The sequence below is a fragment of the Aulonocara stuartgranti genome (assembly GCF_965226115.1).
Source record: "Aulonocara stuartgranti genome assembly, chromosome: 23".
Lineage (NCBI taxonomy): Eukaryota > Metazoa > Chordata > Actinopteri > Cichliformes > Cichlidae > Aulonocara > Aulonocara stuartgranti.
In genome coordinates, this window is record NC_138958.1 from 23231365 (window position 1) to 23256901 (window position 25537).

General features: G+C 42.5%; 1 protein-coding gene across 3 annotated transcripts in view; it reads left to right on the forward strand.

The window, feature by feature from the left end:
- Positions 1–614: 614 nt before the first annotated feature.
- The window catches only part of LOC309700966 (receptor tyrosine-protein kinase erbB-4-like), a 371528-nt gene continuing 346605 nt past the window's right edge, over positions 615–25537 (forward strand). For all 3 annotated transcript variants that reach the window (XM_082524896.1, XM_082524894.1, XM_082524895.1), the window contains exon 1: positions 615–1022. In XM_082524896.1, coding sequence (XP_082381022.1) covers positions 956–1022 — 67 coding nt within the window. In that variant the 5' untranslated portion in view covers positions 615–955. The remainder of the gene's footprint in view (positions 1023–25537) is intronic.

The following is a 25537-nucleotide window of genomic DNA, read 5'->3' on the forward strand; positions in this document are numbered from 1 at the left end:
ATCTGTGGGCAGACTGGCTTGTAAAATGAGTGGCCCTGAAAATGGTACACTGCTCCATCTTTTTGCCTTCACTGCGGCTTCTTCACACCAGCACAATCAAACTTTATAGGCTGTGCCTCGTAGCGGTGGGTATTTGCAGAGGCTGACCCTGCTGGCGAAGCAGGAAACTTTCGTGGTGTTGCTGAAACTACACTGTGGGGTGTTCCACTGATGTCTTCTGTCTGTCACATTATAACCCCTAAACAAACTACTTCCTACATCATGATCAGGATCAGATATTAAGTAATTTGTCTTCCCAGCAATAACGAAGAGCACAGTGGCCGACACAGCAGCCAAACAGAAACCAAAACAAAACCTGCTCCTAACAGGTGTATCGACGGCAGCGTTGGAGCTTAATAGCCAATCAGGAGAGGCGATAAGTAGTGTGGGCGGATTTCCAAAAGAAAAAAAAGTATTAAACGCTCCAAATCTTTTGGATGGGACTTAATAGGGCGAAGGAGGTGTCGGTCATTCCAAAGGAGGCGTGTTCAGACGCCCGACACGCACACGCATACGCACGCGCGCACATCGCCCCCCCCCCCCCCCCCAATCCTCCTCCTCCCTCCCCCCAGCCACCGGCGCGATGGCAGTGTGAGGAGTAAATGGCTCAGAGTATCCGCGGTGGAAAGCGACCTAAACACTGGAGTAGGAACCGACACGCAAACAGAACGAGACGCGGTGCGTAAAAGCTCTCCACGGCGCACGGAAACGGTGCCAGGTGTCCAAGAAGCGCAAAAGAAGACTCCGACGGGGTTTTATTTTTTTTCTTTTTCCTTCCTCTCTCTCTATCTCTCTCTTTCGCTCTCTCTTTTGGTTAATTTTTTTACGCGTGTGATCAACGAGGATATCTTAATTGGACATGTGAGTTACGGGAGTTAACAAGAGAAGCAGGTTTTTTTTCTTCCCGCCCCCCAAGATGAAGTTCTTCCCAGCTTGCGTCCTCGTCACTTTGGCGGTGATCGGATCCTGTGCGGCGCAATCAGGTGAGTGCTTTTTGGGGATGCGCGTCTCTGCGCCTCCGTTATTCGGTCAGGGTCTGACTTGAAAAGCACCGATGAAGTGAGAGTTGAGACATCCAAAGAGCAACAGAGCCGATCCTTTTCTGTCCCTGCAGAGACTTTAGCAATAATTCCACTAAATGATAACTGAAGGTCGCCGGGTTTCTGACTCTTTCTGGTCCAAAACTTAACACAAGTTCACATCCTGGCACGCTGGTGCTGATTTCAATTATCGCTCTCGCACCTACAGGAAACTGTCATTCAACTGCATCTGCGTAAAATAAAATAAAGCTCCCCAAACTGTCCTTCTTCTGTCGTTTTAACACAGTTTTATTTTTTTTTCTCTTTTTTTTACGCGAGATATGCTGGTTCGAAAACGATAACATCAAATGAAATCTCCCAACAAAGAAAAAACATCTGTCATCAAACAGACTGCGAATCTGCGCTGATTTAGATTATTTAGATCCCTTCACTAAGTATGAATGAATGCGCCATCGTTTCAGTTTAATTCCCCAGAAGACTCGAAGACTAATATATTTATATATAAGACTCGGGCTGCACCAGTGGCACAGTTTTTTTTAATTCCTTACTGTCTTTGAATAATTTAGATGTAGCAGATATTCTGAGGGCGATACAGGCAGTGGGAAAACATCTCGCTTTCATCATCATCATCGCGACCCCCGTGGAGTCGGTCCCTTGACGAAAATCACTTTAATGCTTCTTCAGCGTGCCTGTTTTGGCTTCGGATGCGTCAGTGACACTCGACAGTCAATTTATAGTAAAGTTAATGGTGTTTTATTTATGTGCTCTGACAGATCTTTCCTTTGGCGCCCCTGTAGGGTGTTTGCTGAGGTTTTAAATCCCGCTGGGATGTTTTGTTTATGATGCATGATTTGATTGCGCTCTTATTTGAAGTAAATCATTAAGTTCAACTTTTTTCTTTTCTCCAATGGGTTTTTGTTCCCACGCTTATTCATCGATAATTCTAATTTGATTTGGTTTGGTGTGATATCTCTTCTGGAATTCTGTCCAGTTATTTGGAGTTCAGTAAGTGATCCATAATCTGGGCTCTTAGTTGACACAATCAAGTGTTTGGCACAGACTGCTGAGCCAAGGAAAAACAAACAGAAACGCACTTATGAGGCGGCACAACAGGAAAGTTGTCAGATTCATGTTCAGAGGTGAATTTGGCCCCAAACTTCCAAGGATTCCAAATTAAATTCCTGGATGCTTTTCCCCCTTCCCGCCTCTAAAGACAGCTCTGTTTTTCTTTGGCCTCTGCACATACACACCACCTCTCTCTTTCTCTTCCTGAGTCCCGGTTGGATCTTTGGATGCAAGGCGATGGAGAGGGTGGATGCGCGGATGGATGGGTGACACCCGGGATGAATGGGGAAGTAAAGTGGGACCCTCGCTGGTTTATTTATTCTCCGTGCATGCACTCCCACTCCGGGATATTTGTGATGCAAATTGTAGCCTAGGAATCTGAGCTATGCCTCTTGGGGAAAATGTTGTGTTTGTGTGCATTGAGCAGTGCTGAGTGTGCTGTCTTTCCACTCTTTCCTATAACTACCCCACCGCCCCACCCCCATCTCTCTCGCTCTCTCCCTCTTTATTGGAGGTATAAAAAAATGACAGCACACATCATATATCAATCCCACGTGAAGCCGTGCGAGGGTGAAGTAAGTCAAGGCGAAAGATGTTCACTTATAAAATGGTGATTGAATCTGTCTCCTGCTGCGAGACAAATGTCTGAAGCGGTCCTTCCAGTCAGCCGGTCTACAGGGGTGCACACGCTGTGAACTATGTGGGCGCCTCATCTGTGCCAAGCGTGGATGTTTTCACACAGCCAAAGAGCTTTCTCATTTTCAATTAGACAAACGTGAAACCCACAAAAGTCATTCAGAGATCAGCGATGACCACGTGGAAATGGGCCTGATCAGCTTTCTCATTTTAAACTCATGGAAGGCGAAAAGAAAAAGAAAACCTTGGCTGACTTCTCTCAGCCCTAATGTTCCTGGTGATTTGAGACTAAAGAAGTAAACTGGCATGCGTGACAATGCATGAAATTTCCACCTGAGAGAACATCCCCCAAAATCAGCCAATTACAGCTCCCCGGGAGTGAGGTCAGAAGGAGCAAGCCTGTTAATAGAGATGCTTAGGAGGATTTGTACCTTTTTGTCCCCATAACCAGGACTGTGTGTGATTAAAGCACAAAAAACACACTGATGCTGTTGAACCTGCACCTAATTTAGTCAGAGCTTCTTATACTGACCGTCTTGTTTGAACATCATGCAGTTTGGGGTTTTAAGCACATATACAGCCTGGTCCTGGTAGCTTGAAAAGGGTTAAGGAGGCTAAAGCTGGAACTGAGCAGATCATGAGAGTGAGGTTGGTGGCTCGGTCTCCGGCTGCTCCAGTGTGCATGCAAAAGCTACCGTGGGTAGTATACTCAAACCGGAGTTGCTCTTGATGCGTTCGTCAAATTTATCGCACGTAGAAAAGAATGACGTGAATGAGGCGTGTTGTATGAAAGCAATTCGAATAATATGCAAAAACCAGATCATCTACCGATTGGTTAATCCAGCCATCAGTTTGACTAACAGAGCCAGTCTGAAGCATGAATATAATATTCAGCTCAGCCTCATAAATTATATATTGGTGAAATAGTGAACTAATTAACTAAACTAATTGATTAAAGCTTCCTTCAGCTGCTCCTTTATTTGAAAGGGGTCACCAGAGCGGTTGGATCTGCATATGTGATTTTGCAATCAGTGTCTCCAACTGACATTTCACGTGTTAGGCAAACGTACTAACCACTACACTATGAAGCAATACATAAATTAATTCATAAATTTACTTAATTTCCACCTGGAAATAAAAAAGAAGGGGAAAAAAACCTTTGAGAATTCTGGGAATTTTCAAATTCAGCAAGTCTTCCATCAAAAAACCAGAGTGCGACTTCAATAAATCGACTTCCACTCAAGGACTTGGAAACCCAGAGAATGTGCCACACTTGGGATATCTGACCTGGTCCAAGTGCAGGGACTATGATTGTGAAAGAGTGTATCAGTGCAGCCGTACATCCCACTGATGTCCATTAAAAAGCACTGTAAAAAAACTTTTTTTTTTTGTGGGGGGGGGGGGGGGTTGTATCAAACTTGTCTTTCTGAGGTCATGGATAAACAGTCACACTCTGTCCTTGTAGTTGTGAAGAGGGTTAGTCATGTGTGTTCAGTCAGATTTGCACTTGTTTGAAGGATGGGGGCGGCTGAGTTAGTCTCTTAAGTGTCTTGAGAAGATGTGCCATGAAAATGTCACATCACAGATGACGGCTTTCTCTTGAACACGTTGTTTTGGCAGAGCTCGACAGGGAGAATTTTTGGCTTGCAACTTTTGATTTCGCTGCATGAAAAGCGGTGTTTGAGTCAGCAAACGGGACTGCACATTGCTGCGGAGGTGCAGGTTAATGATTGTTTGCAGGAATTTGTAGGCCAGGAATTGACAGGAAATAAAGTTTTGCTCTGATTGAGAAGCTGGCAGTTGAGATGGTAACGTGTAGGTCAAAATGCTGGGTAATCAGGATCAGGATAGTGAGGGTTTGTTTCAGATGATTCCCAGAACTTAACAGGCTTTAAGCGCCTGGAACCTTCCAGTAATCGATGACGTCTACAGGTATTTAATGGGTGGAAATCAAGTTTTCCGTGCCACGTTTAAGAAAAAAATATGGTTACCAAATATATTAGCAAGTGATGACTCCTTAGTGTTGTGGCTAACATATTCACTTCTTGGTTCAATTCCAAACAGAGACACAAATCCCCTTTGAGGTTGAGTCAGGAAGGGCATCTGATGTAAATCTCTGCCTAGCCAAGCAGCTTCTTCTTGGTCACGTGCTACCAACAGATATCTACCAGTGTTACCTTAATAAAAGAAGCACACACCGGTAGTCTCACCATCCTCATCTACCGCTTTCTTTTTGGTTTTTTTTGTTTACCTCTGCTTCCTGAAACAACTGGCTCAAACATTTTAATCCCTCCAGCTCTCGAGAGTGCCTCACAAATGCTGCACTCACACGTGTGTGTGTTTGGGTGACATTTAAAGATCTCCTGTGAAATGGCGGAGGGGGAGAAAGGGGCAGCGGGAAGGGAACCCGCTGAATGCCAGTATCAAATTACTGGGCGTTTGTCAGCTGGCACACACGGAGCTGGCCGAGGCTTTGTAGAAGACTGACGGAAATGAGAATTTATTACAAGCTTATTAAGCTTTTTTTTGATAGGATCAGTCTAGACCTTGAGGCCTTTATTTGACAGCATGAGAGATGAGGGGGGTGAAGGAATTCAATCTTGCTCTAAATTAGTCAACACGGCTATCATAACTTGATATCTGCCAGGCTCGACCCGTGCCAGGCTTCAGCTGGATGTTTGTCATATATGCCGGTGCGAGCTGATGGAGATCTGTACAGTTTCTGTGCATTTGTCAGTGTCTTCTGCTGAAAGAGACGGAATAACGCACGGCAGTTTGCACAGAAGAATAATAATCGCAGTTCAGCGAGGGTGACATTGAGGTGTGGGCTGTTATTTTCTTCCTCTGTCATAACCGGACAGTCTCAGCGGGCCGTAAGGGAAGCCTTACAAATGACTATGTGATGCATGGGGGTGATGGAACGCTTTTCCAAGGCCTGAGACAGCAGCGCGCTACCTCTCATGGTACTCACCAGCTGAATCAGCACTCAGATTATTATCTGCACGGGCCGAACAAAGATGACGCTGTCCTCTCTCTTGCTCTCTTTTCCAAAGGAAAAAAAAGTCATCTCTTTTTGACTCCTACTTTTCTTTCCCATGCATTCAAGAGCGATCCGGCAACGTCACAAGCCCATTTGCTTGGCATTTTGTTCGCCCGCCAGCTGTACAGAGGGGCCTCTGTTTCTCGAGTTTGTGTCCCGCCCAAATATTTACATGCGGAATCACAACTGCACAGCATGGGAGGGAAAACATCCAAGACTCGGGTGCAAAATAGCGGCTTTATTGGCCTCTGTAATCATCCCGAAGCTTCTTCGTCTCTGGCGCCGTGTTTGTGTGTTTGGCAGGACAGACTTTTGAACCCCCTCCCTCCATCACCACCCCCCCGTGCTTGTGCTTCCTAATGATGAGCAGGGCTGGCTTTGGTTGTGCCGAGCCATCCGGTGCCAACTCCTAGTGTGAGTTAGATTGGCCAATCGAAGCCTGGCACAGATGCCCCCCCGCCTTTTTAGGAAGACTTAAGTCTCGCCCGAAAACACAGAAGGATTTACTGTAAACATCAGCGCGTCCACGCACTGTTTACGTTTTTGCATGCATTTTGATTCTGCGACATTGTGAGCTGTGTGTTTTAAAGCGGAAGGCAGCTGTATTTTCTCACTCAATGTAGTTTTGGAGTTGGGTGGTTCTGATTTCTTTCTTTCCCTTTCTCATATACAAACACACATACACACACACTGAGTGAAGCATGGCCCGGGAAAAGAAAAGACAGGAAAGACAGAGGAATCTTTTTTTCCTTTCCTCTTCTGTTTCTTCTAGACCACTGGAGGGTTTGTTCAACCCGCCACTTGTAATTCCACTCAGAGACAAATGCCTCCATCCTGCGTCTGAGGGGCTTCCTACACACACACATACACAAAACCCGAATTCACACACACTATCGAGCATCGCAAATACACACTGATCTTGCCGAGCAGTGTGGATTGGCTTGCACAACCTCCTTTACTTTGTCCTTTATTTCATTACCTCTCTTCCACTTTCTGTCCGGCACATTTGTCATCTCCTTTCCTTTTCCTCCATTTCCAAATCCCTTCGTCTGCTCTTCTCCCCTCGCGCACACCTTGTCTCCATCCTGCTCTCATTCATTAGCATCGCTCATTGTGTGTCTCTTTCACTTCCCTTCGCTTCTGCTTTTCTTTCCACATTTTATTAACAGCTTCTTTTTTATTTCCTCGCCTTTCCGCACTCTTTCTTACTCTGCTTCTTTCTCAAAAATCACTCACACACTCTCTCTCCTCCTTCTGTTTTTCATTAGTCGTGTGTGTGTGTGTGTGCGCGCGCAGGGCTGTCATCGAGCACACAGGGAGAATGGAAAACAGCTCATTTTTTTCCAGCTTTAATTACGACACCCAATTTGTTTCATGGACAACATGCTGTTGGCAGCTCCTTCACACACCACTCAAACTGTCACTTACATGTGTGTATGCGTCTCTCTGTGTGCAATCGGAGACTCGCAAGGGTTTAAATAATTTTGTGTCGAGTATTTCAGTAATTGCTCATCTTAGTCTCGGTTAGGGTTAGCTTTAAAACTTAATATGGGCGATCGTGGCTCAAGAGTTGGGAGTTTGCCTTGTAATCGGAAGGTTGCCGGTTCGAGCCCTGGCTTGGACAGTCTCGGTCGTTGTGTCCTTGGGCAAGACACTTCACCCGTTGCCTACTGGTGGTGGTCAGAGGGCCTGGTGGCGCCAGTGTCCGGCAGCCTCGCCTCTGTCGGTGTGTCCCAGGGTGGCTGTGGCTACAATGTAGCTTGCCATCACCAGTGTGTGTGAATGGGTGGATGACTGGATGTGTAAAATGCTTTGGGGTCCTTAGGGACTAGTAAAGCGCTATATAAATACAGGCCATTTACCATTTAAAGATTTTTTAATGGAGACTCATTTATGACGACCTATTGACGTGAAAGCACGTATTGCTTTTACTCTCAACAAGCAGCGGGTGCTGCCATGGGCACCTCGCTTGTGCCAAAGCGCTCACGGGCGGAGGATAGTCCTCCCCCAGCTTCTATCAGGGCAGGAGATGTTCGCATCTATGCGTCCAAACTGCAAATGAATCGCGCATGAGCGAAGCCGCTGCTCCCACACCTACTGTAACGCAGTCAGTTCTTCTTTTACTATTATGTTGTTTTGTGGATCACAAGGTTTAAAACTACTTATAAACACACACACACACACACACACACACACACACACAAAGTAACTCCACCAGAGCGCTTATTTTGGGTCACTTTTGCCGGTCCAAGCCCAAAAAAAGGAATAGGGTTGGAACTGTGACATTAAAAAAAAAATTGCTAAAAGAAATTTAATTTGTAGTTCTGAATAAACTCTAAATGCAGGACATTTCTAACTCACTTTATGTCTCTTCCACAATGTTATTTTTCTCTCCTACAATGTAGGTTACAATTACATTAGCATGACCAATTATGCAAATTAGGCAATGACGTCATTTAGCGACTTCTATCGACTTTTATGACAGCCAATAGCGATTTTCCTTACTGAGGAGTTGGCAACACTGCAAAGGAAGCTCTAGCCAATAGCTATCTGCTAGGGTTCACCTAAATATTACATGCCATAGCTAGTGATCACGTTTGCTAGCATTAGCTGATAAGTTATCACAGTTACTTCTGGCTCCAGAAACTAAACCGGTGGGTCAGGTCACAATGGCTAGATCTGCAATTTCATCAGCTAGATGCTAAAGAAGTCATTTTGCTTACTGGTTGTGTAAGCATAGTGGCTAACTGTGTTAGCAGCTAGCTGTATTAGCTAAACAGCCAAATGGCTGCTCTCTGGGAGTTTAAGTTTAACACCAGAAAAAGTCGCTAGAGTTGTTGCTAGTCGCTTTAGAAAAAAAAGTCGCTAAGGGGGTCTGAAAACTCGCTAAATATAGTAACAAACTCGCTAAGTTGGCAACACGGTTCCTTTGTCAACATCGACCTGCTAGCTAAAGTAGCTACACATCTAATAATGATCATTTTAGGCACTTATAATATTTAATTTAATTTGTTAAAACACTGAGCTTGGCTATCTTATGAAGGAGGAAATTAGCTGTAGAGACCATTTGTTTTGTTTTAGGCTATGAAAAATTTTGTTTTGTCTTGTTTCATTAGGGCCTTTTAACATGCAAGTATTCTATGGTGATTGCCTCACTTACATACACAGTATACAAGATGAACCTAGTTACTGTGATGTCGCCGACTGGTCCAGTTTTGAAGCCTCGACTCCAGCATCGCTAGCTTGGTTGAAAAAAAACCAAACAGCTGTGACGAGTGGGGATAGGTCTGATTGAAGCTGCAGGCTCAGTGGCTTTTTATTTTTTAAATCAGTGTGACCAAAACCAGTAACTATGACCATAAACTCAGCAGCAAAGTGTTTAGGGTGGTCAAGATAGAAAATTATTTTCGCCTAGACTTCTATTGAGGTTTTTCATGTGACATCATGTGCACATTGCCCAAGAGTTTTCCACCATAATGGATATGATCCAGCCACTGGTTCCTTTGGAAAACAATGTCCTTCCCCAAATTAGTTAGCAGTACTTTCTGGATGAAAACTTGCTAGCAGACTACCATTCTTGGTAGTTTTTTTTTTTTTTCAATATTTACTTTGAAGGCAAGCCTTTTTAATTTCCAGTTTACATCATACTTTTCAAGTTCTACTGCTGCTCAGCTAGTAGTTAGCTCACATTTGCAGATAGACATGAAAAATAGGCAACCAGATTTTTGCCAGTCGGTTGAGGAGTATATGTTTTCCTGATCTGTAGACCTATGTGACTAGAAGTTTAACATTCATTTTCTATACAACTGCCATCAGCCTCCAGGAACCACGGTGGTCAGGAAGCACTAATTTTTCCTTCATGAACGGTGGTTGCCAGATATTCGCGAGACTAGTCGCTACATGTCATTTGTCCAAAATAGTAACTTAAGCAAATAAGTTAAGTCACATGTTGCAACCACAGCTATTGTCAATAGAACATTTTCCATCTCATCTTGATGTTTAAGTTAGCAGTAAGTCTTGTTTTATTTTTCCTTGAATGGGAAAGGCATTGCTAAGATCATATTGAACTGACAGGGAACCCAAAAAATATAATAGTGAACTACATAAGCAGAGTTGTTCATGAAACATGGTACCTGCAGGTAAAAATTATCTCTTTGCCGCTATAGCACAAGCATTACATTCACAATGGTGATTAGCACAAAGTCCAGAAGCTTTATGGATAATATTAGAGTGTTTTCTGTCATGAGGTTTAGGTTTTGGGAAGGCCTGTGGTTCTGAGTTAAAGCTTATATGGAATCAGTGCGTGAGCTGCACAAATACGTATGTGTGCATATGCATCTATTTGTGTATTTGGGCTTGTGTATACAAGTGTTGAATTTATATTTGCAGCGCTGTGCTCAGGCATGGAGCCAACACAGGAAGTGGGACAGTGTTCAGCTTCCTTTGATTGGCAGCACTTCTTTGGTGAAGCAGGATCAAGTGCCATCGACTCCGTCTTTCACAAACGAGTTTGTCTGAGCTTTTTCTTTTTAGTTCCTTTGCCTTCTTTCACTTGCTTCCCTTTGCTTTCTGTTCTGTCTCTCAGCGCAGCACAATAGAGGGCATTAGAATCACAATAGACCCCCCCTCCCCCCGCCACCGTAACCTTGACAAAGGCTTCAGTTTTAATGAAAGTCTGTAAGAAGAGAAATGATCACTGGTCTCTAATCCCTCATCTGTGCATGTGTCGACCTGACAATTCAACCACGACCTGTAGATTTTTGTCATTACCTTCATTGTGCCCCCCCTTTTCTGTGTGACTGCACACACACACACATTTATACGCACGTTAACTCTGTGTCATATTTTTATTTCAGTCTAGTTGAAAACTTAGCTATTTTGGATGTTTATCATTAGTTCACACAGTGTTGTGTGTCTGTGTGCGTGTGTTTGTGTGTAATCAACCCCGCCTGGTGTATTGTGTGTGAGCTAATCCCTAGTAAGATATTCACGGCAGCTAATCTGTTTAATTACACTACAAATTAAGGATATTTACTGTTCCAAGACTTTTATGCGACACCCGCCTTAATCAGGCCTTAATCTGTCTGGCGCTATGAGAGTGTGTATTAGGCCATGTGTGCGCATGAGTGTGTGTGTGCGATTGATACTCTGTATGCTTAGGCATGTGCGACTTTGTGTCTATCAGGCTGTTCCTGCCAGAGTCTGTCTGTATCTCTCTCTGCCTCGGTTGCTTTCTGAATATTTGCCCACAATTAAAAGAGAAAAGAAAACAAGAGATTATTGTTTTTTTCCCCAGTTGTCAGCGTGGCAGAGAAAGGCATCATTTACAAGGATTAAAATTTAATATCGGTAAGATGTTGCTCTGCTATTTAAAGGACGCAAACTCAGATCTACACGAGCGTTGCTCTCCGCGACTTCGTCTTGTGTTCTGCTAATTCTGCAGGATTAAAAATGTGTTCAAACCACGGAAACAAGCTGTGTTCTTTTGTTAAGGGCAGAATTATGGAAGCAGGCAGCTGCGGTGTGTGTGCACTTCACTGTACATTTGAAATGAACGCAGGGTTTGTAAAGTCTTTACAAGTGCCAGTCCCTACAGCAGTGTTTTGGCTCTTTATTGCGGTGCTTCATTTTTTAAATAAAAATTAACAACAAAAAAACCCAAAAAACAGTTTGAGCTCCTGTCCATCAGAGTGATGAAATTTTGAGATTGATGGAGTGTTTTGGCTAGCTCAAATTTTTTCACGACATACAGAAAGGTTTTAGAGTTAAGACCTGATTTTAGAGATGAATTTAGAATACGGTCTAAATGTGTGAGTTTATGGTGAGGGTGAGCAAAAAAAAAATTTACCTTAGTGTTTGCCAACAATTTTCCACAATATGCGTCTTTTTGTTTTAGTACAGTACAATAAAACTATTTAAAAATGTCAAAAAATGTGAGATATTATTTGGGGATGATTGGACACGTCTTGGTTGTCGTTGTATCATGAAGGATCAACGTTCGAGCATAAATGATGGACTAGCTGCATTATAACCTGTTGAGCTTTTGACAACACGCACTGTATTCTTGTATGGTGTCGATGATATTTTAGTACAAATAAACACCAAATAATCCTCAAAAACGTTGCACCGCTAGCTTGCTAGCATTCTCATTGCTGAAAACTGGTTGTTGGCCCCTTCTTATCTGCTACATAGTTAAGACGGCGGTTGTTGAGGGTAATAAATGTGCCTTAGAAAGTTCGGAGTAAACTCTCTATTTACTAGTAGTACGGCACAAAACTGTTGTCGTTAGTCTGAACATATTTATGCAAATAAAAATGTAAGAATTGAAGTATTGAAGATTTTAGAAATGTTACAGCCACACTAGTGAAACGGGTGATTGTGCAATTTACACTGAGCTTGTCATCTGTTTTTTGTTTGCAGTGGTTGCTTTGAAAACGGTGACCGGGTCTGCAACCACTTGCAGACCCGGTCGGAATCAGTCAGCAATTGAATGTAATTTGTAAAAATTTAGATTTGCACTGATAAATCAATGAAAACTGCAATTGTTTGCTGTCTACATATGCTGAAATTCACATTAACTACGGACTCCAGGCTGAACCTTATAGATCCTCCTGCAATTTAACTGCAAAATGACAGACGCGCTCTGCAACCTAACTTTTACATAGGCATACAACCAGTTGAGTTGAGTCCCCTATTGTAAAGAGATGCGTTGCGGATGAGTTGTGTTTACTGGTACACACTAGCTCAGGGTGATTTCAGCGTGTTAGTCTACTTTTAGAAATTAGACATCAGTTATTTGCAAACCGTTGCCAATCTATCGGAGACCTTTTGCCAATCCAATCCAATCCAATGAATGAGTCAGACCATGACTATTTGGAAATAGGTTACCTCCCACCAGGTGTGCAATCATCTCGCGATTCCAAGTGATCAACCAGAGGGTGAGGCTGTTGCATGGTCGACCTCTGGCCAATGAGCTGGTCGCCACAAATCAGCAATCACTGGGTAACCACCAATTTTTTTCCAATTGAGGGGAAGATTTCTAACATTTCTTACCTTACCTAGTCCGACTGAGCCATTTTGTGTACTTTTTGTTGGTAGGTGTGTAGTTTCTGTGGGGTAAGCTTTGATTTGAATTTGCCTCCTAAAGTGGTTCTGATTTGCTGATTTTATGTTTCAGGCCACTAAAAGTAGAATAATTGATAGAATTCCCTCAGAATGACCTATTTTCCACATTCAAGTTATGAAGATTTAAATAAAAAAAAGTTGAGTTAATTTCAGTTTGAATTTATTTCATGACCAATTTCTGCTAGGAATTGTTTGTAGTCACTAAGTATCCATGCTGAGATTTTGTGCTGTTGGTGTTTGCCAACTGTGATCTGCAAGCATGCATGGTTGTGCACCCGTTAGTTCTCCACGTGTGTTTACGGGTGTTTATGTACAGCGTTTTGTACGAGTTAGAGGTTGCGTGCTCAGATGGGGCACGCTGTCCTTTCTAAATGACCCCGCCCGCGATGCTGACCTGTAATAAATGAGTGGGCACGAGAAAGTGGCAGGCATGACAGCTGACTGGGGAGGGTGGGAATAGAGAGGGAGAGAGAAAAGGTGGAGGTGTGTGTCTGTTCAGGGGAGTGTGTGTTTGAGAGCAAAGAGAGACAAAGCAAGACAAAGCGTAGGTAAAAGAGATGGAAATTCTCTAAGGACAGATAAGGAGGGAGCATGAGAGGATGATGGGGAGACAATGGAGGAGGCACTGTGGGTCGGTCGTCGTGAAACAATACCCTGACCAGAGGTGGAGACACTCTCTCTGTTGCCACTTGTTCTTTTTATGCTCATTACCCCCAACCTCCCCACATTTTTTTTCCTCTGAAGTCACCTTGCAGTCCAGTAGAAATATGGCCGCTCCTTTGGCGGGGTTTAAAGGTACATAAAACTCGTGGAGGAGAAGCCGTGGATGTGTGTGTGTTTATATGTGCGTATGTGTGGAGGCGAGTCACCTTCAGCAGTAAGAAAGATGAGGGAGCGCTGGAATGAGTGCATTTATAAGAATCTGTTTGTGCATTTCTACGGTTTTGTGCACCGGTTCATTAATTTGTCTGCAGCTGAGAGGCAGAAACACACACAGAGGCGCACACCTGAGCGCTCCCCCGCGTCGCAACTTTTAACCAGTTGCTCTGCGGCAAGAACGCCATCGCTCTCGGCAAGGTGAACGTGAGCTGATGGAGGGTTATTTGCAAGATGGGTTAACAGAGGGAGAAAGCAAGAGAGGTGGTCTAATTTCGGCCGACAAGGGAGATGAATCATGTGTGTTTGTGTGGTTACAGTATGTATATGTGTGTGTGTGTGTGTCCAGCAGAGGTTAAGGTGGAGTGAGAGAGGCAGTGTGCTGTCTCTGAGGAGCACAGCTATCACCGCCGCTGAACGCCCCAATTAATCAGCCAGGGCCACACAGGCTCTTACTGTGTATGCGTGCGTGTGTGTGTGTGTGTGTTTGTCCGGCATCCACTGTGTAATTGTGAAGTGTGTCACGATCAGTGGGATGTGTCACTGTTTTGTTCTGTACCCATGGATGATGCTAATGGGGTCACATGTGTATCTAAGGAAAAGCAAAAGATGGCAAAAGCTTTATCTATGTGTTTATATTTTTACCCTGTTTTGTGAATAGTAAAATTTGAAAAACATGTCTCCAAATGGATCTACAAATCTACAAAAACTTCAGCCCTAGAAGAAAACTGAAAACAAATATCTGCCAGCACTGTTTGTTGTATCTTTTCTGATATTGTTGGACTTCTGGTGACTTAGAAATGAAGAAGGGCTGGATATTTTTTAAAAACGTGCACCAGAATGACAGAAGAGTTTTTCGGAAATATAGACATAATACTATGAAGCATTCCTTCTAACAAAAGAAGCCTGTGTTTTTGTATCTTATACTTGGCTCAACTACACTGTAACAGAAATTTCCAAGAATAAACCTCACCAAATCGGCTGAATTTGATCAAAGAACGTGTATAAATGATCGTTGCTTGACTGTGTTTAACACTCAGTGACGCAGAGGCCTTGAAGCCTCATTTTTAAAGGATTACTTCAGTGAATTAGTTTTGCTTCTTTATTAAGTTGATTGACTCATAAGACAAGTTAAAGAATTGCCAAAATCAAAGCGTAATATTCTAAAGCTGACGATAATGCATGCGTAGTTTTAGCTTCCTTTATGAGTCATGTTGAGCTAATTATGCACAATCCTCTTTGACAGCTACATGTGGTTGGGGACCATGTGGTAAAGACTGGATGGTTATATGCTGAAATCAACACTAACTTGCCAGGATATGCTGGACAGAGTCTGACTGATAAGGGATTTTTAAAGACCCATACTGGTACCAATATTTGTTGATTTAAAAATGTGATATTCTGATATATTGGCCAATATTTTGTTGTGTTTGTGGCAAACACAACTGCAGAAACTGCAGAAGACTTTCTAGTGGGACGATACATCATCAACGCTCTTCCATCTCTTATTTACTTTTGAAATTTTCATACATCAGTTATTATAAATTAGATACTGATTAATAAGCAAAAAGCTATTACCAGACGTTAATATCAGCCCAGTGATTCCATGGTGACTTGGTTGAAACTGAAATAAAACCACTGTGTAAAACTGATCTGATTTGAGCAAAGAATGAAGGAGGCCATCTGTAGTATATTCATCTGGAACAGTTATCATTGAACAGAGGTGGTGGTCTATGACACCATCCATTCACTACCTTTACAGTGGTCTTGAGATCCCTTCCAGGGGAATTCAACCCCCACTCACACTTTTGGCCACGTGACCCTTCATAACTCATGTAGTGACAGGGTGGGGCAATGTCTCACAAAGGATTCAAACCTTGGCTCGTGTAACCCCAACAATTCGCATGATGACAGGGTGGTTGAAAGACTCTCAGAACCCTCAAAATGACAACCCCACTAGAGGAAGTACCTTTGGTATTAGAGGTGAAACATGTTCAGGAACCTAGAAGTCTTACTGTCTTCATATCACAGACTTCAAACTGACCTGGATGACTGAGAACCTACACAGACATATCTGATCTAAAGCGTTTCAGCCTACATTGTTGTTTTTCATAACGTACAAAGTTTTGTACCTTGTCCCATTAGACTACTTTTTATGCCTTTTATAATACTTGGGGGGGCAGGGAAAAAAGCAGCATTTTGATTGTGAAATTGTTTTCCAGCAAACTATACCGTTTTCTGATTAAACAGAACAAATTCTCAACTCCCATAACACCTTAAGACTAAGGTAAACACTACAGTTGCTTGTCTTGTCTTACATATTGCCTTGTCTATGTTATTCAAATAGTACTTTGAAACATTAAGATCTGCAGCATAATTCACAGCAGTGCCAAGTTATAAAAGAAAGAGAAAATACATTAAAATATTGATCAGCTTTATTTGAATAAAACTGTTATTCAGACACTTGAAATGTCTCTATAGCCGAGGTTCATTGTGAGTCCATTAAATTCCATTCTAGCTGCATGCATTCATGTGTCTTCCTGCAGATAAGGACTGTGAGAAAATCCTGAGAGAAGTCGGCACAAAGAGTGAATGAAAGACTGACAGTGAGACATTTAGAAAAGCAGAGATAAATATGAGGGCAGATGGAGTCGAAACGCACGTGGTTTCATCGTCCGGCGTTTCAGACAGCACTTCATACTGTCATGCTGCTGCCCTCTGTGAGCCTCTGTTCCGCCTGAAAATGGAATTCTCAAAAGGCTTTCACTCCCTTGAAATCATGTTTCAACTGGGGGGCAGTGGGGCATACAAACAGGTTCACTCACAAAAACTCATTGTGGTCCGTCATAGCATTTTGTGCCGGATTATAGAGAGCTTTTAGAGTTTTTCCAGTCAGGAAACACTTTTAATATTTAATATTCTTTAAATATAGGAAAAAAAAGTTATGAGCCTATTTAATGCAGAAAGACAGTTATTTGTTATCTTCCCAGGACTATTTTATTAACATATTGATTAGTGATTATCTTTAAGCTTTCAGTGCTGGTCTCATTATCTTCATGCGCTTTGGTTAGGATTTACCATCCATCTATTCTCTTCTACTTCTGGTTTCTTGTTTTCTTGTCTGGCCAGGTTGATGCTTCGGTGGTCCTGGATATCATTCAGCTACTTCTCCAGAGAGGCTCTTGGCCCACAGTTGAACATACTTCATTTGTGCCCTCTAGGACTTTAATTGGCATCAATAGTTTACCGCTAGGTATATTCCATGACTCAGTTAAATTCAGTTTTATTTATATAGTGCCAACTCACAACAACAGTTGTCTCAAGGTGCTTTGGATTGTACAGCAAACACCCTACAATAATACAAAGAACACAGAGAAAAACCTCAGCAATCATATGACCTATGAACAAGCGCTTTGGTGACGGTGGGAATGAAAAACTCCCTTTTAATAGGAAGAAACCCCCAGCAGAACCAGGCTCAGGGAGTGGTGGCCATCTGCCACGATCAGTTGGGGGTGAGTGATGGTGGAGTTCAACTGCTGCTCAGGGACTCACGGATGAAGCAGCTGATTTTGCTGCTCAGTGTTGTTTGTCATGAAGTATTTGGCAAATGTAATATTTGCAGAGAAGAAAAATGTCATGTAAGAAAGTATGCACAACTTGTTTCTTCCTTTTTTTTCATAAACAGGAAAATGCTGCTGCTGTATAGTAGGGTGGGGCACCTCCCCAAATGATCACGACATATGGCTGCCTCTCTCTTCAGTTGAATTGAATGGAGTCAAACAAGTCTGTCTTGTTTTCTTGGACACAGCCATTGATATACTGCTGGAAAAGCAATATTAGAGATAAAGCTATGAGTATAGCTATGAGTAACGCATGTAGTGAGACGTGGCACCTTTCCGAGGTGTAGAGCTATCCAATAACACATTGCTAAAGGAGCAAGTAGCAAGTTGCTAGCTCTATTCCAAAACCACCAATCAATCCCAAAAGGCTGATTCTGTTCATCTGGACGTAGCATTTCCACTTTTGGGATTTACTTACCCGGATAATTGAGCATGCATGAAGACAATTGCTGGCTGCATGTTATACCTTCCTAGAATTTATCACCAACTGTTTGTTTAAGAGTTTTCAGGTCATCTTTGATCTAAATATTGTAATATAATATATCATAATATCCCAAATTGGTGATTTTGTATTGATTTTGACAACAAACACAAGTGCAAAGCACACCTCGGGATATAATGCAATCACTGGTTTTGGACTGACAATAGCAGGTTGGAGAATGTTCATACATTGCTTAACTAGCAGAGCAAATCCTACAAACATGCAAAACATAAGTATCAAACATTGGCTGTGATTTCATGAAAATGCCAGGGATTCAAACTTTAGTAGAAAAAGTGAATGCAGTTGACTCATTTTAGTCATTTCACTGGCCATCAAGCTTCCCAGAGTAAGCAAGTGATTTCTGTCACAGCTACTTCTCTCAGACTAAATGTCACGGTTTGACGGAGCTAGCAAGCAGAGAATTGATGCAAAAACATTTTTTCTTTGAAGTGAAGATAAGACAGTGAGGCAAGGTTGTTGTAGTGAAAGTGCCAGACAGAGAATACGCACACACCTAGAGACAGGCACTGTCAGGCTAAGCAACACTTCCTTTCTGGGCCGAGATATCTACTTGCGCTACATGTAACATGGGTATACAGTAAGCACACACAGACACACGTACACATGGAAACAAAGACTCCAGAGAGGGAGAGAAACAGCAATAGTAAGAATAAAAGACGAAAAAGAAGCTCTCAACAAGACAGCAAGCGTGATGTGTGTTCTTCTAGAGAATTACCAGGAAAAGGCAAGCAAGCAGAAGAAAGGGGGAGAAAAGGCTTAGGTGAGAGGAAAGGAAACAGTTGCAGCCCTGTGGGCTACACAGACTGACAGAGGAGGAAGTGTGGCTATTTGCCTTTTCTTCTTCTCCCACCATCTGCCCCTTCGATTCTCTTATTTACTTAATTAGAGCGCTGCATCTCAAGGCCACTGCTCCCGAATGGCATCAGCTGTGCGTGTGTGTCTTTGTGTGTGTGACCTGTGCTGAGTATTAGCATGTGTGCACATACCTCAGGCGTGCTTGTGCATGGAACATCCTGTTTGTGAGAGCATATGCTTGTGTGTGCAGGTGTGTACGTCTCCACTGAAGGCTTGTGTGCTTTTAGGGCTAACCAAAGGCGAGTGTTGTTCAGAATGGAAGGAACAGGTAAATGTAGCACCTTCCTCTGTAAACAAAACCTGGTAACGTGTGAGGGCGAAAAAAAATGAGCGGTGACCTGTATTTTGGCTCAAACGCACACCATTACAGCTTTCATTTATTTTTTTAGTGCCTGACTCTGGTAATAGAATTTAAGCTCTCCTAAGCTTGTGTTATTAATTACCCTGAGCTGCGCTAATCTCAACATGGCAGTGTTTTAAAGTATTAGTTGCCTTGGACTTACTGTCATGTGTTTGTCAAATCTGATAATTTGTATCTTTTATTAGCAATCAGACACTGTATCCAGGAGTATATGGATAATTTAGCCCACATGGTTTTTTGTCCATGGGTGTTATTAATGGTTTGGGCACACATGTTTAGTATAATTACAAAGAAATGTCATATGTATACTGGTACAATAGTGAATAATAATGAGGTCAGCATACATGGAAGTAATTCCTTATGCTTCAGCCTGCTCTGAATATTCACTTTTTTCTGCTCTTCTGCATGTATGATATCATAAAGAGGCTCTAGCTTCAGTTTGGTCATTTAATGCCCCAGTCTCACAGGCATAGAGACCTAAGCCCTGAGTATTCCCTACTTTGTTGCAAGTGGTTGCTGTCAGTAGGGAACAATGTTTATTCTGTGACTGGTTGGTGAGTGGTTGGGGTAAGTTGATTGCTGTTGCTGAGTAAAATTGTTGGCAAACAGGGTGCTTTGGTTTCTAATAGACCAACTGGAGTTACCCGTAGATTGTGTGGAGGCTAATCACAGAGTGGCAATGAAACTACGTAAATGTAGAGTTGCACCTTTTGAAACATGTTTGTTTTAGTGGTTAAGCACAGCTTTTACATTGAACTTTTAGTATTAGCAAACACTTGGCAACAGTGGGAAGGAAAAACCCCTTTTTAACAGGAAGAGACCTCCGGCAGAACCAGGGTCAGGGAGGGGCGACCATCTACCACGCCCGGTTGGGGTTGAGGAAAGTGAAGACACTAAGTGGTAGTCTCTTCAGTCGTTTGCCATTAAGTTTAATGTGAATCCCGCCCACTTTGCGTCACCAGCAGTAATTTTTTCTTGCAGTCGCTTGAATTAGCCAAATATAAATCTTTTTTCTATAGCTGTGTAACTATGAATCACTTCCATTGTGTATGGTATAGATAGCTTGAGCCTTAAACCTAGCTGCAATTGACATTTTCTGTTTGCGAGCAACAACCAATCAGAAAAAAGCGACCTTAATGGGAAAAGGTCCTGCAATAAGATAAATACAGTGAGGCAAAAAAGTATTTAGTCAGCCACCGATTGTGCAAGTTCCCCCACCTAAAATGATGACAGAGGTCAGTAATTTGCACCAGAGGTACACTTCAACTGTGAGAGACAGAATGTGAAAAAAAAAAAATCCATGAATTCACATGGTAGGATTTGTAAAGAATTTATTCGTAAATTAGGGTGGAAAATAAGTATTTGGTCAATAACAAAAATACAACTCAATACTTTGTAACATAACCTTTGTTGGCAATAACAGAGGTCAAACGTTTACTATAGGTCTTTACCAGGTTTGCACACACAGTAGCTGGTATTTTGGCCCATTCCTCCATGCAGATCTTCTCGAGAGCAGTGATGTTTTGGGGCTGTCGCCGAGCAACACGGACTTTCAACTCCCGCCACAGATTTTCTATGGGGTTGAGGTCTGGAGACTGGCTAGGCCACTCCAGGACTTTCAAATGCTTCTTACGGAGCCACTCCTTTGTTGCCCGGGCGGTGTGTTTTGGATCATTGTCATGTTGGAAGACCCAGCCTCGTTTCATCTTCAAAGTTCTCACTGATGGAAGGAGGTTTTGGCTCAAAATCTCACGATACATGGCCCCATTCATCCTGTCCTTAACACGGATCAGCCGTCCTGTCCCCTTGGCAGAAAAACAGCCCCATAGCATGATGTTTCCACCCCCATGCTTCACAGTAGGTATGGTGTTCTTGGGATGCAACTCAGTATTCTTCTTCCTCCAAACACGACGAGTTGAGTTTATACCAAAAAGTTCTACTTTGGTTTCATCTGACCACATGACATTCTCCCAATCCTCTGCTGTATCATCCATGTGCTCTCTGGCAAACTTCAGACGGGCCTGGACATGCACTGGCTTCAGCAGCGGAACACGTCTGGCACTGCGGGATTTGATTCCCTGCCGTTGTAGTGTGTTACTGATGGTGACCTTTGTTACTTTGGTCCCAGCTCTCTGCAGGTCATTCACCAGGTCCCCCCGTGTGGTTCTGGGATCTTTGCTCACCGTTCTCATGATCATTTTGACCCCACGGGATGAGATCTTGCGTGGAGCCCCAGATCAAGGGAGATTATCAGTGGTCTTGTATGTCTTCCATTTTCTGATGATTGCTCCCACAGTTGATTTTTTTCACACCAAGCTGCTTGCCTATTGTAGATTCACTCTTCCCAGTCTGGTGCAGGTCTACAATACTTTTCCTGGTGTCCTTCGAAAGCTCTTTGGTCTTGGCCATGGCGGAGTTTGGAGTCTGACTGTTTGAGGCTGTGGACAGGTGTCTTTTATACAGATGATGAGTTCAAACAGGTGCCATTCATACAGGTAACGAGTGGGGGACAGAAAAGCTTCTTACAGAAGACGTTACAGGTCTGTGAGAGCCAGAGATTTTCCTTGTTTGAGGTGACCAAATACTTATTTTCCACCCTGATTTACGAATAAATTCTTTACAAATCCTACCATGTGGATTCATGGATTTTTTTTTTCACATTCTGTCTCTCACAGTTGAAGTGTACCTCTGGTGGAAATTACTGACCTCTGTCATCATTTTAAGTGGGGGAACTTGCACAATCGGTGGCTGACTAAATACTTTTTTGCCCCACTGTATAGTTTATTTTGAACTTGGAAACATGCAGTGCTACTGCAGTACAGTACAAGAATAAAAATGTGAGAAATTAGTGTAACAGTCCACTTTAAATATACAGTATAAAGTGACATTTGTCCTGAGTTTAGTGAAGGTCCTCTTCTGGTTCAAAAGCAAGCCCCAAATTTAAAATCCTTCACTTCACATGTGAAGTCCTGAGTTATAACCCAGTTACCCCTTGAATGCCGCATAGCATACCAGCAGGGCTCTTTGCTATGAGAAGCCAGGCTACTCTTACCTGTAGTGACAAGGGTTTGGGAAAGTAGAATGGTAGGTAGAGCCTTCAGCTCTCAGGCAACCTCCTGGTTTGAGGAGAACAGTCCTTCCACTTGTATTTAAAATATTGTCGACGCTTTACCTTCAATTAAAAACAGCCTTAAGATGACTGCTGTTGTGATTCTGTGCTAGTGGAATAAATTAAGTTGAATTAACGCTCTAGTGATTGCATGGGAGCAATTAATTATACCGAACACCGCTTTCAGTAAAGACAATGTGAGCAGCTTTTTGAAATGTGCGGGGTTGTCATAGCAGAACTAACTCATGTGCTCTAGTTTCCTTAAGTTTTGCGCGACCTCAGTTTTGAAAACACGTGTCAGACCATTGGCATACATTGCCGAAAGGCGACCCACCATATGTGCATTTAAGTGGAGATTTAGCCGAGTCCAACTAATACAGAATACCAGTGAAAATACAACCGCATTGCAGGCTGTGCACACTTTCTTTATACTGCAGCGGTGGCTGGGGAATAACATCCATCATTTTTGTGATAGAGGACACTGACGGGCTGATATCTGATATTTAATAAAAGGCCAGTGTCTGCTAGATAAAATGGCAAGCCAATATATCTAACCCTACATAGTATGACTGTTAGAGCTCTTATATAACCATGTGCACTTGTTTTTGAACGCCAATGCAGAGGAAAGGTAACTGCGCTAAAGAGAAGGAGAACTGATATAGTAATCAATAATAAAAACCCTCAAGGATTATGGATTATGGTAATTATGTAAATAAGTGGCGTCTGACCAATCACAGTGCATACACAACACAATTGTGTACTGATTGTTGGTCCCAGTTGGGCTTTTCGTTCTTGAACCAACAATGAAGGCAGAGTAGATGGTGAGTTGCCACCGCCACGTTCAAGTGATTTTTCAAGTGCCACGGGGGAAAACAGACATAATTATTGTCTTGAGTGTTTCTGCCACTTTTGAGATTGTAATCAAGCTTTGGCACTTGTTTAGAGGGGTGATTGGAGGACACGTAAGCAAGACACGACTAGGCCTGCTGAGGCTGACACGGGAAGGACAGACTATAAGTCGCTCTCTTCCCCTTTTCTTTCTGAATCTCGTCTTCTGACAGATATCATCTCCCGCATCTCTCCGTCTCATTTTCGCTGCCTGGAAGTTTTTGAGTGGCATGAGAGAGAACGAGAGAGGAGGAGGGAAAGTCAGCAGTGCCGAAAGCTGACATGGCATTCTAAGTTTGTAACTGTGCTGCTGTTGCTGTTTCGCAGCACGCTGCTTCCAGGCTGAACGCTCTTTGTTGTGTGACATCAAACATACGAGATACCACATTTGCACTCCTCCAATCCCTTGGCGAGCGAGATGAACTCGGCGGCTCCTTTAACTGTATACATGCCACCAGAGACAGCATAAAGTCCCATCGAAGACAAATGGGAAAATAAAAGTGAAAGGCAGCTCTTCTAGGAAAACATTATGGGGGTGTTAAATTTCTGACGCACATCCCAACTGTTAGCATATCAAGTTAATATGGGCCTTTTATAACCTCTAAGCTTTGGTTTATTTTACCATTATTTCCCTGCTGATTTGTATTCCCACAGAAGAAGCACCTGCAGAAGTTTTATATCTGCATCATTGCACTCGCTATCCTGAAAGTATATCTAGTTAAAAGGGAGAAGGGAGGGAGGCACTAACGAAGCTTTGTAAAAGATGGTGATGCAAGAACCCAGTTTTATCAGTGGGAGGGCTGCCGTAATCGGCTATCTAGGGGAGGGAGGCAGTGGGGGTGCCTAGTTATCAGGGCAGCTTCACAAAGAACCTGCGACAATGCAGAATAAAGTAGGAGATATGTAAGTGTGGAAACACACACACACAAACACACAGTGTGCAGCCCTGAAATTAGATAACATTCATTTTTAAATTCTACACCTTATTTTAAAGTGTTTGCTGCTTTGAAAGGATGAAGTAATTAATTATTTTGACACGCAGTGTCAGATCTTTTTGCAGATGGAACCTTTGAAGAGCTGGAGCGTAAAAATGTGGGACAAATTTTGTGCACATAGTAACTGTCTTGGCATCACTTTTATATTTTACTACAATGGCAAGTCAAACTAAAAAACTATCAAATTTTAAAAAACTCTACCATTTGATTGATTAATTGAAATTACCAATAAGATTCCAAAGCCTGCAACGTGACATTGTTTTTGGCACAAATAAAGTTGTGGTGATAATAGAGCCTGACCGCTATACAGTTTTACAACTGATACTGGTGTTTGGTGATTTAAAGAGCTGATATATTGGACAATATTTCTTTTTCTTTCTGCAACACGAAACAATAACAGATTTCACTAACATATGCTATGTGCAGCTTTTCTGATTCCTTATGATAAACACAGTAACATTTAAAATAATCTTGTTTTAGTGTCACAACAGCTGGTGGACTCGTTTACACCCTGTGTGATATTTTCACTCAGTTGTTGTATTTGTGGGGTTGTGGGAAGAAGCTGCACTCATAACATGGCTGAAGGGTGTTTCTCCTGTCTCTTCTTTACTTTTGAAATGTTCTTTTATTGACATTTATAAATGCTGATGTCATTACCGATATATTCGTCAAAAGCTAACGTTGGGTCGGGCTCAATTGTGACGATTGTGAGATTTTGGTATTAAACAACAAAAAACATGACTTCTTGCCAAGTGACAGAGTAGTGAGCATGCAGGAAACATATATTTAGACACTGTACAAACTAGTGCTGTCAGCGGCAAATGTCCGTTAGCGAGTTAACACGGATCACCCGGTGGGTGGGGCTGCACAGCGTCAACCTGTTAGCGCGGTTAGCTCATTAACACGTTAGCACCGTTTTGGCCTTCATAGCTGATTTCTCCCTTCAAGATAACTATAAAGAAGGTGAAGGTAATTAATTGAAACCAATTAATTCACTTAATTAACTGAAATTAACTGTTTAGGAATTTAGCTAGTAGCATTCTCTCTAGGTTTTAGCTCAGAACCAATCAGTAACCAACAAGCTACGGTACACAGAGAATTTAAATTTTCAATTATTGTGCTCTAACTATTAATTGCTAGATCCGCTTAATCATCAGTGAGTCATAATGAAGCACTTCTGGGTTTGTTTGCTGACGTACTTTCTCTGTGCTGTAAATTTAGCGTGGGACAATTCAAACCCAGTGGCAGGCTGATAGCAGCATTTCAGTTTAGTTCAATTGGATTTTATTTATATAGCACCAAATAACAACAACATTCACCTCAAGGTGCTTTATGGTGTAGGGAAAGACCTTACAACAACAGAGTGAAAACCCCAAGAATCAGGTG